Source organism: Xenopus laevis, chromosome 5L (genome assembly GCF_017654675.1).
Source record: "Xenopus laevis strain J_2021 chromosome 5L, Xenopus_laevis_v10.1, whole genome shotgun sequence".
NCBI lineage: Eukaryota > Metazoa > Chordata > Amphibia > Anura > Pipidae > Xenopus > Xenopus laevis.
Genome location: NC_054379.1, coordinates 42,958,192 through 42,977,075, shown reverse-complemented (window position 1 = coordinate 42,977,075; position 18,884 = coordinate 42,958,192). Strand labels below are relative to the sequence as shown.

The following is an 18,884-nucleotide window of genomic DNA, read 5'->3' as shown; positions in this document are numbered from 1 at the left end:
CAATTTTGCGTAGACGTCAAGCTATCACGTGACAGCGCGTAGCAGGAACCGCTGCTTCCTAATTATGTTCTTCCTGGCGACTTCAGAGTGACCTCGAACTGGGGGAAAAACAACGTGCGGCTGTCACTTGTGTGTGCGCGCGACATTCTTTACATCAGTATCCAGCAATGAATAAATACATAGTGCGCGCTTCCATGGTGGGAACGTGTGTCGGGGGTGCGATTCTTCTCAAGTAAGTGTCTCTGGGTGTCATTAACTGCGCTTGAAGCATATGCTGCAGGGTTTCAGAGAAATAAGTGTGTCTGTGTATTTTTATCTAAAAGTCATTTTTATAGTTAAAGGGATACTGTACTGGGAAAACATGTTTTTTTTTTCAAAACTTTTATAAACGACATTAATAAAAACATAATTCCTGCATAGTTAAATTGTTAAAGGGATCCTGTCATGGGAAAACATGTTTTCTTCCAAAACACATCAGTTAATAGTGCTACTCCAGCAGACTTCTGCACTGAAATCCATTTTTCAAAAGAGCAAACAGATTATTTTATATTCAATTTTGAAATCTGGGGGCTAGACATATTGTCAGTTTCCCAGCTGCCCCCATTCCTCTGAGATAGCTTTTTGTAGCCTTCCCCAAAACCATGATACTGAACAATCTTTGTTTTCAGATTTTTTGAGAGTTGCTTTGAGGGTCCCATGCTGTCACTCTTCAGATGAGAGTCAAACGGAAGCACAACTTGCAATTGGCCACCTTAAATACCTTTTCTCATGATTGGACACACCTGCCTATGAAGTTTAAGGCTTAATGAGCTTATCCAACCAATTTTGTGCTGCCAGTAATCAGTATAGAGCAGTTACATGCATTCAATTAGCAAAATTACAAGGGTACCCACATTTTTGCACAGCCAATTTTTCACATTTGAATTATTTTCCTACAACTGAATACTGATTCACTAAAAATCTTTGTTCAGAAAACATCCCAGTACTCAGATGTTCCTGGGAAATGAAAGGCATACCATTGTTATCTTTTTTGTTGAAAGTGGAGTAGATTATTATGCAGGCTGAGAGGGGTTCCCAAACTTTTTCATATGACTGTATACTGCAGGACTTTACATATGTGTGCCTGCTTTTTAAGTGTCAGACTTGGCTGGTGGGTTAGCAACTACAACGGTGTAGGTAGGGTGGGAGCCAAGTAACCTTCCTGTATGTACCAAGAATTATTTGCACATTGTTCAAGAGTGGTTCTGTAAATGGGGGAGGGGGGCTTTATAACTGGGGAACCCAATCTTTAGACTCTAAAATGTAGCTAGCTAAATCCAGAAACCATTTTGGATGGCTTAGTCACGTGTGTCTCTAGCCTAGAGCCTGGGCCCATCTAAAAAATTTTTGATAGGGGAGGTCTGGTAAATTAATCCAGTACATGACTAATGTTTGATACTAATGGGGTTGTTCACCTTTAAATTAACTTTTAGTATGATGTAGAGTGATATTCTGAGACAATTTGCAATTGGTTTTTTTTTTTTTTTATTTGTGGTTTTTGAGTTATTTAGCTTTTTATTCGGCAGCTCTCCAGTTTGCAATTTAAGCAATCTGGTTGCTAGGGTCTAAATTACTCTAGCGACCATGCACTGATTTGAATAAGAGACTGGAATATGAATAGGAGAGGAGAAAGATGAGTAATAAAAGTAGCATTAACCATGCATTTGTTGCCTTACAAAGCTAGGAGAAGCTCTGAAGGAATAATTTATTGCTTTGTGCTTAATTTTTGCAGGGATTACACAGGTGGGGGAAGCTGCCAGAGTAAAGCATCTATAACTGGGCAGACAGTCATTGTAACTGGAGCAAACACAGGGATTGGAAAGGAAACTGCACTGGAGCTTGCAAAAAGAGGTGACGTTTTACATACAGACTTAATTAGAAACGGCTATTGGTGAAATATGTAGTATATGTATGGGATGTAGGGTTTTCAATATAATGGATCTTTCTGGAATTTGGATCTCCATACTTTGTCTACTTAAAAATCATTTAAAAACATGAATTAAACCCAAAATGACTGTTTTGCCCTCAGTAAGGATTAATTATATCTTCGTTGCAATCAAGTACAAGGTACTTTTTATTACTCCTATATAGAGGAAAAGGGAAAAAGTAGACCCATAAAGCTGCACCTACCCATCTATTAATTCCAATAATTCATATATAAAATAAAACGTAACCTTTGATATATAGCTAAATAACTTTTAATGTATATTAAAAGTTATGTTTTATTTTATACATGAATTATCTGGGTAGGTGCAGCTTTATGGGTCTACTTTTTCCCTCTATATATGACTAATACTTTGGACCCTGCAACGCAGTCTCTTGTTTCTCAATCTGATAGATGGTGCTTCCTTATCTATTTTCTTACTGTTTTCTTACTACAGTGAAAATGGAAATGTGTTTCAAAATTTTTAATTATTTGATTAAAATACAGTCTATGGGAGATGACGTAATTATGAGCTTCTTGGATAACTGGTTTCTGGATAACTGATCCCATACTTGTACTCTGGTTTTGATATAAATTTAATCCCCGTTGTAACTGGTAAATTTTTTCATGGCCCTAAATCGCAGGAGGCAGGATAATTATGGCATGTCGTGACATGGGAAAGTGTGAAAATGCTGCAAGAGAGATTCGGGGTAAAACACTAAATCATAATGTGTTTGCCAAGCAACTTGACCTAGCATCTTCTAAATCCATTAAAGAATTTGCAAAAACTATGATAAACGGTAAGTTGTTAACGTCTTTTTATCACACTCTTAATATATATATAATACGACTGAACATTCTAAAATGATTTTATTTTACATGATGAAATAGTTTGAGGACTTCTCTTATTTTATTCTGAGAACACCTGTGTATGCCATACTGCTTGTGTTCTTACATACATCTCTATGTTATTGGGTGTCCCTGACATTCACAGTTTTTGTAGATTTGATATAAAAAAAAAAAGCATTTTTTTTCCAATTAAAATATTTTAAGTCTTGGTCCTTGACTTTTGTAGAGGAAGAGCGTGTAGACATATTGATTAATAACGCAGCAGTGATGAGGTGTCCTTACTGGAAGACAGAAGATAACTTTGAGATGCAGTTCGGAGTTAATCACTTAGGTAAGTCAATATTCTCATGTAGAAAGAACAATAAAATCTAGATTATAATACAAAATTTGTTCAGTTTGATCTTTGACAAAAAAAATAATAATAATAATAAATAACTTGATAATGTTAGCAGCAAAAAACACATTTGCACACCCTCCAGAAAAGGTTTATTGTGCTCTTACCTCTTGTATTTAATATAGTGACTTATCTACAGCACACAAGCCTGTGTGATTCCTTCAGGTTCCTACTCAGTGTTTAAACTGGATATACATGTGAGCTAGGCCTCTGCAATCCCAAAGCCCAGTTTCTCTCTTCTTGATGCATTCTGTTGTGGATAAGGTATTCCAATTCACAGTTACAAGACAGGATCCGAGAGAATAGTCAAAGCACAGGCAAGGGTCAGGACAGGCAGCAAACTAGACTTGGTCAGATTGATCCCCAAACAGTAGCTCGTGAACAACATGTTGCTCTCCAACCCCTTGGATGTTGCTCTCAGGGCCCTCAAAGCAGGTGCTTATTTTTGAATTCCAAGCTCGAAAGCAAGTTTTAATTGGATAAAAACTAAGTATAGTGCCAAGTAGAGCCTCCTGTAGGCTGCCAGCCCGCATAGGGGCTAACAAATAGCCGATCACAGCCCTTATTTGGCATCCCCAGGAACTTTTTCATGTTTCTATTGCTCCCCAACCCTTTTTATATTTGAATGTGGCTCACAGGTAAAAAAGTTTGGGGACCCCTGGAATAGACCTACATTGGGTAACAAGTATATGAATATGAGCCCTTTAAATATTTGAATTTCACGCCCGTGCGCAATGATGTCACGTGCAGCGGCATGCCAAAATCCGGAAGCGGTGCGCTCGCCATTACAGAGCAGGCACGCACACAGAAGAGGATTGCATCGGGCGTCCCCGTTGCTTCTTTACAATGTCAAGTTACACCTTGGTGACATTTGTATAATAATTAGGACCCCCGGGGGATTTTATCTGATTTACAGAATAGCTGTTTCAGGCTTTCATCTTGTGTTGCAAGGCTGTGTAATCCCTTCAGCAGTGAGCTGGCCCAGGAAAGATAAATAATTATGTGCCTTTCTTGCCTTATGATCAGGTGTGCATAAATCGATAGGACTGTGCTCTTCTGCAAATTTAGCATGCAGTCCTTCCAGTAGTGGGGAATAATGCCAAGTGTACACTGCCATTCGGGCACTTACTCAGCCATTGAACTGGATATAAATCTGATCTATGTCTTGTCCTTCCCTAATAATTGGGGCTCCAGGGGAGGGCCCTTATAACTTAATGTGGCCACTTGATTACTAATGGCGGCTGTGATACTGCATACCCTTTAGGTGTATCCCCCCAAGTGACTTATTTAAAGACATTGAGACGTGAAACATATTCACAGATCACGAAACTTGTGAAACTCCAAACCTGCCCAATGTGTACCGTATATACTCGAGTATAAGCCGACCCGAGTATAAGCCGAGGTACCTAATTTTACCTACGAAAACTGGGAAAATTTATTGACTCTAGTATAAGCCTAGGGTGAAAAATGACAGATCAACCTGTTCCATTGCATACCTATACTATACAGTATGAAGATCCAATATATAAATACCCCCAGAAGGCATAGCAGGATGGCACAGAAATTATTTCATATATAAATACCCAAAGAAGGCATAGCAGGATGGCACAGAGATTACTTCATGTTTAAATACCCCCAGAACTTAAGGTAGCTGGTTGTGACAATGGGCCAGGCCAGAGGGACCACAGGGTAGCAAACCAAAAAAACATTTTTTTAACTGACAGTGGGTCCCAAAATGAGTGGGCACTGTAAGTGCCAGTCAGCTTTAGAAATCAGCATTTTTTACAGGGGGCCTTGCCTTCATACTAAGGCAGAGAGAGAGAGAAAGATGATAGATAGACCAGGAGGAGGAGGTTAGAGAAAGTGTGCTTGAGGGTGCCTGGTTCACCTGGCTGGGGCCTGGGGTGAAAGTGTGAGGAAGTGGAACAGCTGCAGAAGCCGGTCACTCACTGTGTGCGACAGACTCAGTGCGGTCGGGTAGCACTGCAAATCCGGATGTCTCTTGGGAGGTATTTGCAGGAACAAGCGAGCACGGTGCGTGGTCTGATATGCAAACGTTCCGCGATGCGTCGGCTCCCTCTCTGCAGACTGCGAGTGGCACCCACTGATAATCCAGGAATATACGGTAATCTCCCATTGCTCCCATGGAGTCAGGACCAGCGCGTGCTGTGATGACGTCAATCAACGCGATACTTGGCTCCTTCTGAGGCGGCGCTTCCTCTATCCGCCTATTTGTACTGCTGGCCAGTTCCACTTTACCGGGTGGAGGGGGGGGTGCGAGCTGATCGAGAGAGGGAGCCCAGACATAAAGCAGGTACAAGCAGACACAAGCAGGGCCCCTTTTGCCCGCTTATTAAAGCGGCCCTGGGACGGGGCAGCTAGGGGAAGATCAGGCCGGGAAAGGGGGAAGCGGCGGCACTGCCCTGACTCGAGTATAAGCCAAGGTAGACTTTTTCAGCAGATTTTGGGTGCTGAAAAACTCGGCTTATACTCGAGTATATACGGTAATTTAAAACAAATATTATGTGAAGCTATTCTCTTAATTTGTCTTAATGCTTTTCATTGACTTCATTTGTTTAGGTCACTTTCTCCTTACAAATTTGCTGCTTAAAAAGATGAAGGAGTCCGGGAATTCCAGGATCATTAATGTGTCATCCTTGGCACACATAGCGGGAGATATTGACTTTGATGACTTAAACTGGGAAAAAAAGAAGTTCAACACTAAAGCAGCATATTGCCAGAGCAAGCTTGCGAATGTCATTTTTACAAATGAATTGGCCAAGAGGCTGCAAGGTGAATACAGTCATTTGAAGTAAAGTGACATTGAACTGTGACATTTGAGGTGTCAGGCATTGCTTCAGCCATATAGAATAATCCGGCTAACACTTTACAGAAGGCCAGATTTACAAAAATTGAAAAACACTAAATTTTTTGCACTTGTCATTGAGAGAATTTGAGTACCATTACTCAAGTTTTGAGGCTGGGAAATTTGTTCACAACTTGAGCAAGTTTCCCACAGGCATGCATTGTAAGCCAAAAGAGGGGCAATGCACCTTTGTATTCTTTTGTTCATTTACACCACCTAACCTAAAAAATAGTAACAGAAATCTTTTTTTTTTATTGCCAATTAATGGAAATGAATTGTCAAAACCATTCATTTTCAATTCACCAGGACTATTTATCTAAATTACCCCCTGATTTACTATACATCTCCAGATGATTGGGCATTAAGGGCAATTTTTATCATGATGGTCCACTTTCATTCAATCATCTTACAGTCTAAGGCTATTACATTGCAAAATGTGTCACCAAATACTAACACATAGGGCTACTCATGGAGCTGCCAGATGACATCATTGGGAAATGAACTACAATATTTGCAGATATAACATCTCCATTTATTTATACTTTCCCTATTTTTTTTTTCTTTTTATGCACAAAGGTACAAAAGTGACTGCCAACTCACTCCACCCAGGAGTTGCAGAAACAGAACTTGGAAGGCATACAGGAATGCACCAATCTGCATTTTCCAGCACAATTCTGGGTAAGCAAAAGTCTGAAGGCTCCTGGAAAAAAACAGGCAGATATGGAATCAATAAGCTCATGCTTAAGTGCAGCCAAACTTGCATCTAGACATGAATCAAATGCACATAAAATGTCGTGTGTAAAAGCCCTAAGTGGATAGAGGTGATATAAAAACACCGTGGGGCTCTTTTATAAACACCTGGCAAATTTGCTCATGGGCAGTAACCCATGACAACCAATCAGATTATTGTTTGTGTTCAACATGCAGCTGACTGAAAAGTGCTAATCACTGATTGGTTGCTATGGGTTACTGCCCAGGTGCAAATTTGCCCAGTGTTTATAAGGGCTCTTACAGACGAGCGTTTTTACCTGCACTCCCCTGCGTTCCGTTTTTCTGCGTTCAGCCGCAGGGGAGCGCAGGAATAGACACATTACATTTTTTCCAATGGGGCTGTACTCACACAGGCGCGTGCAGGCGCCGAACGCAGGAAAAATGCAGCATGTTGCGTCTCAACCTGCGTTCGGCGCCTACACGCGCCTGTGTGAGTACAGCCCCATTGGAAAAAATGTAATGTGTCTATTCCTGCCCTCCCCTGCGGCTGAACGCAGAAAAACGGAATGCAGGGGAGCGCAGGTAAAAACGCTCGTCTGTAAGAGCCCTAAATGAGCTCCAGTGAATCTTAAATTAAGGTCATATCATAAACACCTGTTGATGACCTTCTTTTGAATGTATATATAGTGAATAAAGTACCCCCTCTTGTAAAATATAAGGATATTATAAGTTACCGAGGAGTTTCATGACCATATAAAAACACGAGGCCGAAGGCCGAGTGTTTTTATAAAGGTCATGGAACTCCGAGGTAACTTCTAATATCCTCATATTTTGCAACTGGGGGTACTTTATTTATTATAATACACACGTTTCAGTGAGTCATGTGACAGAAATGACATCAGAGCTCACCGTTTATAACTGATGACATCAGAACTCACCGTTTATAAGAATATAATTTACAAGATATTCATGGCTTTTGTGTATTATATACAATTAAACAGTGCCTTTCAAAAGAATCCATACGTTTGGTCAACTCTCATTTCACGGAATAAAAAAAAAAGTCTTATGCTGACAGAGACATTAACCCTGAATGCTCCGCTCACATGAGAATTGTTAGGAAAATGTGAAAAACTGGGGGGTGGGGTTTAAATTGTGTCGACCATTTGTGCTGACATTCTTTTCTACAATATTCTTTTTTTTTTTTAGTACAGTGAAGATCAGATTTTGTTTAGCATTGACATTGTTTTATATTGAAGGACAAGGAAAGTGATTTGCTTTTTACAGGGATCCCTTGCACCTGCAGTATATAGGGTTGCCACCCGGCCGCTATTTTACCGGCCTAGCCAGTAAAATACCTGCCAAGGCCGTGGCTGGTATTACTAATTTACCGGCAATGTAGCTGCCGGTAAATTTGTAATACGATTAAAAGGAGCCCTCGGCCTGCCCCCAATCCCCTGCAACTTACCTTTTCTTTTGCCTCTTCTAGCATCCGCGGTGTCCGTGGTGTGGCCCCGCCCCTCTTGATGTCACGGCCCGCCCCTTTGTGTCACCACCCCCCAGCAGCCGGTAAATTTTTTTTAAAAAGGTGGCATCCCTGGCAGTATAGTATAGTTAGAAGGTAACAGTGAATATACTTATATTCATCAGTTAAAAGTGCTGCTCCAGCAGAATTCTGCACTGAAATCCATTTCTCAAAAGAGCAAATTGATTTTTTTATATTCAATTTTGAAATCTGACATGGGGCTAGACATATTGTCAATTTCCCAGCTTCCCCAAGTCAAGTTTTACCTATAGCTCCCAGAATTCATATTTATATGGTAGATACTGACCACTTGGTGGCAGCATTGACCAGTCTAGTGACTCCTCAGAAAGCTTTTCCACTGTCCCAGTGCAAATATACATATTGGTCTTGGACTATGGAAACCTATGTTAAAGGACAAGGAAACCCTAATTCACTGGGAGTGCTAATATATGTGAATTAAATTGCTATGAGTTTTTTCTCCTGGCCAGGACTTCTTTTCAGAAAAACTCTGGGAAGAACAGGAACAATGGTGATGCATCTACAGACTGTTCACTGGGCCAATGCATTTTTTCCAAAAAGGAGCACCAACCTAGGGGAAAAAGTAATTTAATTCTCTTGCAGGGGCCTAAAATATCACCCACTGCATTAGGGTTTTTTTGTCATTTAAAGGAACAGTAACATCAAAAAATGAATGTTTTAAAGTAATAAAAATATGATACAGTGTTGCCCTGTACTTGTAAAATTGGTGTGTTTGCTCCAAAAACACTATTGTTTATATAAATAAGCTGCTGTGTAGCAATGGGGGCAGCCATTCAAAGGAGAAAAGGCTCAGGTTACACAGCAGATAGTAGATAAGCTTAATGGTGTTATCTGTTATCCACTATTTAACCTGTGCCATATAGCCTTTTTTTCAGGTCCACCATTGCTACACAGCAGCTTGTATATATTAACTATAGTTTCTTAAGCAAACAGATCAGTTTTACCAGTGCAGAGCAACAGTACATGATATTCATTACTTTCTCTCATCTTTCATTTTTTGGTGTTACTGTTCCTTTAAGCTCCCAAGGGAAAATTTGCTTCTAGAAAGAGTTAGGAACTCTGCAGTAAGCATTTAAATTGCGCATGTGATTTTTACGTCTGCATTTGGTAAACCTGTTTTAGTGTGTCAGCTTCATGTTGCACTTTAAAGGGGTTGTTCACCTTTAAATTAACTTTATAACATTTTCTATTATTTGTGGTTTTTGAGTTATTTTAGATTTTTATTCAGCTCTCCAGTTTGTAATTTCAGCCATCTGGTTGCTAGGGTCCAAATTAGTTTTTCTATATGGGGTCTGTGACCCACATTTGAAAGCTAGGAACAGTCAGAAGAAAAACACAAATAATTCAAAAACTATAAAAAAATGAAATAATTAAGGCCAATTGAAAAGTTAGTCGTTATATAACCTGTTAAAAGTTAATGTAAAAGTGAACCACCCCTTTAATACATTTTTAATATCCCTGCACCTCAAGCAAGGACTGATTAATTTTGTCTGAAGTTATCAGAACAGACATAAATAACAAAATGCTGTAAGAATCTCCAAATTCTGTCTTATAACCATTAAACTTCTTGCTGTTATACAACATTAAGAAATGTAAATTTCTTGTTTCAGCACCATTGTTTTGGTTTGTGGTCAAATCCCCCAAGCAAGCAGCACAACCAAGTGTCTACCTGGCTGTTGCAGAGGAACTCCAAGGGGTATCCGGGAAATATTTTAATGGTCTAAAAGAAAAAAAGCCTGCTCCTCAAGCCTTAGATGAGGAAACTGCAAGGAAACTCTGGGAGGAAAGTGCCAGACTTGTGCACCTTGATGAAGCATTAAGTGAATGTAAAGCTCTGTAGGATTCATATTTGAATCAAAGAAAATTCCTTCAGTGAAGGTTAATTTGAAAGATTATTTTCTAACATTTGTTTTTATTTTATTTAAAAAAATAAATGAACTAAAATAACATATTAACCTGTTTGTTTTACTACTAAATGAATAAACCAGCCTTTGTTACCAAAGTGGTATAGCTAGTACGGGTATGGGAAACGTTATCCGGAAATGGGTTATCCAGAATGCTCCGAATTACAGGAAGGTTGTCTCCCATACACTACATATTATCCAAATAATCCAGATCTTTCAACAAATACAACTAGAGGGATAACTTCACTATAACAAGGAATGGGTAATTCATTCTGTCTAAATCTTTCCAAGATTTATTAAACCATAAAAATGGAACTGGCTACATTTCACAGCTTCTCTTTATTAAAGTCCTTAATTTGGAAAATTGCCTATAATTTTATATATTATAAATGTACCTTTATCCTGGCATAATATTCTTCACATTTCATGTCTGTCTACACAGATTAATCTACATGTATAGGATCTGTTTCCCGGAAACCCGTTATCCAGAAAAGCTCTAAATAACAGGAAGTCCATCTCCAATAAACTCTATTTCATACAAATCAAATTTTACAAAATAATTGTAAAATTATTTGCCTCCATTTATATCTTATTTGGGATCAGGTGCAAGGTCATGTTTTAATAATAAAACATGACCTTGCACCTGATCCCAAATAAGATATAAATGGAGGCAAAACAATCTTATTGGGTTTCTTTAATGTTTAAAAAATTTTTTAGTAGAGTTAAGTATGGTGATCCAAATTACGGAAAAATTCCTTATCCTGAAAACCCCAGGACTGAGCATTCTGGATAAGCGGTCCCATATCTGTATACAATTAGCGGGTTATTTATCAAAGGTCGAATTTTTGAGCTATGTAAGCTTCTTACACCTCGAATGAACTCACAACTCGAATAGTTTCTTATTTAAGAAAAAAACTTGAATGGAAAAACTCAAATCCGTGAGTTCGGGGTAAACAATCCACAAATTTGAATTGATCGAATTTTCAGGGAAAAAAACTTGAATTGCTTGACTTGATCGAGTTTTCAAGCGATACCCACTGAAAATAACTCGAACATCATAAAGGCTATTAACACCTCCAAATGGTTCAAGGGACCTTTACCATTGACTTCTACATGACCTTGACAGGTTTTAGATGCTGTATTTTCAAATTCGAGCTATTTCCAGGGTCTGGATATAATAAATTAAAAAAATTTAATTTGGCTCAAAAATACCCTTGAAAACTAATTTTTCTAGGAAAAAAAACAACTCGACCCTTAATAAATATGCCCCTTCATAAAAAACAATTAAAAATGTTAAAAACAGGCAAATTAAATGATTGCCTAATGAGGACAATATATAGGAAAGTCAATCATATACTTCAGTGCTGACTGTTCCATAAGGACACTGGGTAATATCAATCTGGCTTTATTGTATCACACAGCGTGAAAACATAGTGGATGCGCAGTTAAAAAAACCTACGCGTTTTGTGTCTGTATAGTCGGCACTTTACATTCTCCTGAACCACCATAATTATTATTTTCAAAAATGTTACCATTGCCAATCAAAAATATGTTTCGGGTCATAAACCTTTTTTACCTATTGGCCACATTCAAATGAGTCAAGGAGCAAAACAAGCATGAAAGAGGTCCCTTTGTCTTTATAGCCTATGTGGACTGGCAGCCTACGGGAGGCTCGGTTTGGCAAAACATCTTGTTTTTATGCTAAAAGTTGCCTCCAAGCCAGGAAGTCAAAAAGAAGCACCTGCTTTGAGGCCACTGGGAGCAACATCCCAAGGGATTGGTGAGCAACGTGTTGCTCCTGAGCCACTGGTTGGGGATCACTGATGTAGATAATGAGATGCTTTATTGTCTACTGTATGTTTATAATTGTAGTTTGCCAGCCTAGACCTGGCAAAATTATTTTTCATGAAAAAACGCAATGGCTTTCTTGTATTTGCACAGTTTCACAGTGACATTCCAATCCATTCTGCAGGTGTTCATTTGGGTTAAAGTCAAGGTTTGTGTAGTCCAGTCACATTTATTCAGTCCCATTTCAGCAATCTCATTCTATACTTATCTTGCTTTGTTAATAGGGGAGTAATTGTGTTTACATAGTAAATAATCTTCTCCAAACTGCTGCTAAAATAGAGGAAGCACAGAATTTTCCAAGAATGTCTTTGTACTCGGTCGTAAAGGTTTGCTTTCAGCGGAAAACAGTCCAAGTGGATTATCCCTCTTCCTCGAAATGTTCCAATCACCATTGCTTATTTAACATCGAAAGTGTCTCCAAAAGTATGCCAAATTCACATTTATGCCACTCTTACTGACTCTGGGCATTATGTAAGATATTAGTCTTGCGTGTGGCAGATCCCAGAAAACAACCCATGGTGCCTGATGAATAGTTTTTGTTATTACATTGCTTGTACCGGCAGTTTGAAAGTTGGCAGTGAGTGTTCCAGCTGAGGGCATATGATTTCAAAATACAAGCCAGATGGCAACTCTAAATATTTCCTCCTCCGTTAACAACATTGCAACCAAGCACCATTTTTACCGACTAGACTGGTAAAATACCAACCAGGTATATATAGAGACCAGCATCTAAGATAAATCCCTCATCCTCGGTACAGGGCTGGGGTGTCCAGGGCCCACCACATCTGCCGCCTGGGAACCCCTCGCTGCATAGGATTGCCAATGTAGTTGGTGGTGGTTGGTCCTCTGCGTGAAACTTACCTTTTCTGTTTTCTGGCCATAGCACGATGTGTCTCCGCCCCTTTATGTCACCACCCGGCCCTTTTGTTCCCTCCCCCACCACTGGCTGGTAAAAATTTGCTGAAATGGTGGCAACCCTAGCTGCGCTACATTTATTTACTTACTGCTTACTTAAAGGAAAACTATACCACCAAAATGAATACTTGAGCAACAGTAAAATCAATTGATTATAAGAAAATAGAAAAAGAAACCCCACCAATAGTTGTTCTATAATTAACGAAAAATTCTGATAGGTGTTACAACATACTTATATAAAGAATTAATTAATTAAATAATGTACTAAAAATTTAATTAAAGTGCTAGTGCAGTTATAATGACATTAAATTATCCTAAACAGTTTCAAGTGAAAAAAAATGTTAAGAATGGCCAATTCAATTCATCTATGAATTGATAATACTTCCTAAATTCATCCACAGATGGACAAACAATTCATTATCTAATTAAAGTGCGGTGCAATAAGTTAAAGTGTTCAAAGTAGAAAATAAGTTAGCTAATTAAAAAGTAGTATAAAAATGACCAAACTTGATAGTGGGTTAAAAAAATCTGTAGTCACAATCCATAAAATAGTTAATAGAAATGGGAAAAAATAGATGGTGGAGTTGTCCCGTAAACTAGCTGCCTGATTTTTTTCTAGAGCCTGGGACACCACAAAAGTAAGGCAGGACAGGGTAACTGGGGCTGTGGCCTTGGTATTTAACTTGCCCTAGATGTTTAGAGAGGCTAAGTAACCCTAAAAAGCCACAAACCGTCGGCCCCTTAGAATGGAAAGAAGATTGGAGAGGTTGTATAGAAAAGGTAAGGATTTGACCCAATGAACTTAAGAGAAAAAAATCAGGCAGCTAGTGGATTGTGACTACAGATTTTTTTAAACTTGAAACTGTTTAGGATAATTTAATGTCATTATAACTGCACTAGCACTTTAATTAAATTTTTAGTACATTATTTAATTAATTAATTCTTTATATAAGTACAGTGTAACACCTATCAGAATTTTTCGTTAATTATAGAACAACAACTATTGGTGGGGTTTCTTTTTCTATTTTCTTATAATATTAAAGAATCTTGTCATACCAATATATATATTTAAGTAAATATTATCCATTTTGTGATGGTCTGTGTGCTGCCTTAGAGATCACCTGACCAGAAATACTACAACATCTTCTTCCACGCGATCTTCTTCCTGCTTTGAACGGCGCATGCGCAGTAGGATCATTTCGCCGGTATGATCTACTGAGCATGCGCGTGACTTTTGGCGCATGCGCAGTAGATCCGTACCGGCGAAATGATCCTACTGCGCATGTGCCAAGACGTCTTTCACAGCAGGAAGAAGATCGCCTGGACTGGACCTGCGCAGAAGGGTAAGTAACAAGTTAGGGGCATTTGCCCAGCGGGACGGGTAGGCCAGGGGGGAGGAAGGAGGGTGGGCAACAAACGGGAGGGGGGGTGGGGGGTTTGCGCCGACTAGATTTCCTTCCCCTTTAAGATCCATTTTACATATGAGCTGTTTTATACAATATCTTTTCAAAGAGACCTACATTGTTCGGGGGTATAGGGGGTATAGGAAAACTATACCCCCAAACAATGTAGGTTTCGATAAAAAGATATTGTATAAAACAGCTCATATGTAAAACCCTGCTTCATGTAAATAAACCATTTTCATTATAATATACTTTTCTAGTAGTATGTGCCATTGGGTAATCATAAATAGAAAAGTGCCATTTTAAAAAACAAGGGCCGCCCCCTGGGATCGTACGATTCACTATGCACACAAACAAATCATACATATAAGGTCATTTGAGCCAATTAACAAACAGAGTTGTGTCTTTTGCTTCCACACTTCTTCCTGTTACAGTTAGAGTTGTAGTGTTTCTGGTCAGGTAAAAGGGCAATATTTACTTAAATATATATACCAGTTTGGTAAGATTCTTTAATATGCCACTTAATATGATGTAATATGATGTAAACTATCTGTTGCTTAAATATTTATTTTGGGGGTATAGTTTTCCTTTAACTCCTTGTAGATGTGATCACTGGGTGGGGAGCACCGAGATCGGAACCTGAACTTCCTGAAGGAAACTGGGGTCGGTGGGTAAGCTCAGGGCCCACTGTTTTTTTCTCAGTGTCCCGCTGGCCCCATATAAAAGTTTTTTTAAAAAAAAAAAAAAGCCTAAAATATTTGCCGCGTAAGTGGTCCAGGCTTGTTAGTAAATAACCATTTTAATGCCATGATGGTCTCCTCACCCAATGACACGGGTGTAACTACAGAGGAAGCAGACCCTGCGGCTGCAGGGGGCCCAGGAGGTACAGGGGACCCCATGAGGCCCTAATTAATGAGCAATTTCAACATATATTGGTAATAAAAGGACAACCTCTGGGCTCCACAGCAAAATTAATTTGCTGTGGGCCCAGAATTATCTAGTTACACCACTACCCAATGAGATTGTCCAAATTTGCTGGGCGACTAATCTCCCCAAGTAGCAGTGTGTGCCACCACCCTGAAGCTGCTGAGGTTGGTCAACTGGTATTTTCTTATTGTTATTTCTTTCTGTTCTTCCTTTTCCAACCTAAAAAAACCTAGCCGGTAAAACACCTGCCAAGGCCGGTATTACAAATTTGTAATACCGGTAATTTGTAATACACTCAAAAAAAGCCCTTGACCCGCCCCCAATTTGCTCAGAACTTACCTTTTTTTCAGGCTTCTGGCAATCTCGTATGTTGCTCGCCCATGTTGCCACTATGCGTGGCTCGGCCCCCTTTTGCATCATGGACCGCCCCCTTTTGTTCCCGTCCCCCCACTGGCCGGTAACATTTTTTAGAAAAAGTGGTAACCCTATGTGCCACCACCCTTAACCCGGCAAGCGTGCAGCTCAGCCCACCCCAGACCATCCCAGATGTGTCTTGAGGCCTGGATTAGTGACATACACCAGCCTATACATGTTCTGAGAGGGGCTCCATTTTCAAATGGATGTGCTGTTCAGTAACAAAGCAGAATGCCTATGACTGGTTAGTCAACACCCAACATCCCCTTGCATTTTGACAGGGATGAGATTGTACAGTTGTGGGTGTCTGTTTATTCAACTTATTTTTTTGTGTCTATTTAAACTTCAGTTCCTGTTCTGCTAAAATGTCTCGCTGCAGGTTTAAAGGGACAATATACACCACTGTTCATAATGAGCCTTAATAGATTGGGTGTATATTAAAAAATAACATTGTTTGAATTAAAACTAATCTTTTATTTGTTGAATTGATAGACACAGAACAGTGACATTGAACATTCTTACATTTTACCATTTCATCTGATTCCCAAAGTCACAGATAACAACCAGCTCACTCAAAGCTGCTAAAAATTGTTCTGTGGATTCATTACGCTGTCCACGTTGGCGGAATTTATATCTTTCACCAACCACATTTACTCTTGGCATGAAAAAGTTCTTTATAGCAGTAAGAGCAGTTTCATAAGTCTCATCAGGTAATGGTAATGTATAGAATATACGCTGTTCCTCTGCTCCCAGGCAGTGAATAAGTAAACATATACAAAAAACCAAAGTTTCACGGGAAGCATAAATCTTAATGTATCATTAGGATAAGCTTACCGCTTTCCCAGTTGGGTCCAGGTGCACATGCCCCAGACCTTCAGCATAGGGGAGTACTTCACAACAAACCACATTAGGTAGGCACTAGGGATGGGCGAATTTGACCTGTTTTGTTTCTACAAGAATTTGCCGCCGACAAAATAACGCCCATTAAAGTCTATGGGCATCAAAAATATTTTGTTGCGCGACGAATTTTTTTTGACGCGCGGCGAATTTTTTTTGACGCACGACTCCATACAAGTCTATGGGCGTCATTTCTGCGGCGAAACAAGGAGAAAAAAATCGCCCATCCCTAGCAGGCACCAATCCGGAACATCCAACGAAAATAGATTCCAAGAGCCAAAAATTGTATATTAAAAATATGATACTTAATTTTACATCACATCTAAAAAATAACGCCTGGCGCGTTTCGTGTCACACAGGGACACTTAATCAGCCTATGGTTAAGTGTCCCTGTGTGACACAAAACGCGTCAGGCGTTATTTTTTAGATGTGATGTAAAATAAAGTATCATATTTTTAATATACAATTTTTGGCTCTTGGAATCTATTTTCGTTGGATGTTCCGGATTGGTGCCTGCCTAATGTGGTTTGTAGTGAATAAGTAAAGCACGCTTTCTAGCAGCACAAATCCCCTTGGTCAGCAGCAATAGTGTTATTTTCAAACATACAGATCCAAGCAGTAAAAGGTATGGTAGGCTCACCAGGGTTTGGAAGAAAAGGTGCAGGCTGCTTGAGAGGTAGAAGAGCCATCATGTCGTCAGTTTGTTATGTTTTGGGCAGGTCCGGACTGAGAATTAAAATAGGCCCTGACATTTCAAGTACACAGAGGCCCAATCAGCCCTCATAGAGGCCGAAATACCCCCCACTAAATACTGACTTTCTATGGAACCTTATAGCAGCCCCTCTGGCATTTGCCAGAACCCACAGATTGCCAGTCCGGGCCTGGCTTTGGGTAGCCGAAGATGAGTAGAGTATAACAGTGCTTTATTAGCAGACTCATGCAGCCATTACACAACAGTAACATCCAACTCTTTCACTCTTAAGCAGTATTGATAGTACTATGTATACACAGTATAACTCATGTGCACAGTGACACCTGCAGGCCATTTGTATAAACAACACAAGTTCATCCCCTCCTTCTTTATTCTTAGTACTAGTGATGGGCGAATTTATTCGCCAGGCGCGAATTCGCGGCGAATTTGCGCGATTCGCCGCCAGCGAATAAATTCGCAAAACGCCCGCGAAAATTCGCGGAAAAAATTCGCCTGTGTCAAAAATTTTTTTCCGTAAAAACGGACGCCGGCGTGAAAAACGGGTGCCGGTGTCAAAAACGAGACGCCGGCGCCGTTTCGAGAATTTTTCGCCATTTCGCGAATTTCACAAATTTTTCGGCGAAGCGTAACAGCGCAAATTCGCCATCACTATTTGGTACAATTGTAGGAGGAGCAGAAGGTAGTTAAATTACCCTTCCCATTTACACAGCATATAATGAACTCCTCTTTATCTGTAAATCTGAGACACAGATAGCAATTAGAGGAAATGAAATGCAATGTGTTTATAGGGTTCTTCACTTCACATAAGTGGAGGGGAGGATTTAGAGCCAGAAAAATTAACATGTCAGGTTTCAATTATAAAATTATATTTCTAAATTTCATGAGTAGGCAGAACACATTTTTTAATACAAGTCTATTTGGCTCAGGCTGAGAAATGGTGTATATATAACATTTAAAATGCTCAGTAAGGTAATAGCCTTATTATCTTAACAGGGTTTGACACAAAACACATTTGCTAATGATTGCTCTGGCATACAGTTAGCGTGTTTGTTAAGTGTGTTTGTTAATATTTAAAGTACTTGGGTGAAAAGCACTCCAACTAGTGGCAACTCTTATGTAGCATTCAGAGTGATTTATGCAGGCATTGGAAAAAGCAGAGCAGGTATTTTAACTCTGCTTAGAAGACATTGAAATACATTAAAGGAGAATTCAGGGGGTGAGAATTCACCCCCTGACACTGGCACACTTGAAAGCCTTATGGCTGTAGGGATTGGGACAAAAGGAGCCCTTAAAGGAAAACTATACCCCCAAAATGAATACTTAAGCAACAGATAGTTTATATCAAATTGAATGACATATTTAGGAATCTTACCAAACTGGAATATATATTTACATAAATATTGCCCTTTTACATCTCTTGCCTTGAACCACCATTTCGTGACTCTATCTGTGCTGCCTCAGAGATCACCTGACCAGAAATACTACAACTCTAACTGAAACAGGAAGAAGTGAGGAAGCAA

At 39.5% G+C, this 18,884-nt stretch overlaps 1 protein-coding gene across 2 annotated transcripts; it reads left to right on the top strand.

Annotated features, from left to right (window-relative positions):
* On the top strand, positions 1-10,266 carry rdh13.L (retinol dehydrogenase 13 (all-trans/9-cis) L homeolog). Of its 2 annotated transcripts, XM_041562186.1 has the most exons (8): positions 1-232; positions 1,772-1,890; positions 2,608-2,763; positions 3,039-3,143; positions 5,787-5,999; positions 6,649-6,750; positions 8,270-8,349; positions 9,955-10,091. In XM_041562186.1, exons 1-7 carry the CDS (start codon positions 168-170, stop codon positions 8,305-8,307), a joined length of 798 nt encoding a protein of 265 aa, XP_041418120.1. In that variant the 5' UTR covers positions 1-167; the 3' UTR covers positions 8,308-8,349; positions 9,955-10,091.
* The last annotated feature ends 8,618 nt before the right edge of the window (positions 10,267-18,884 follow it).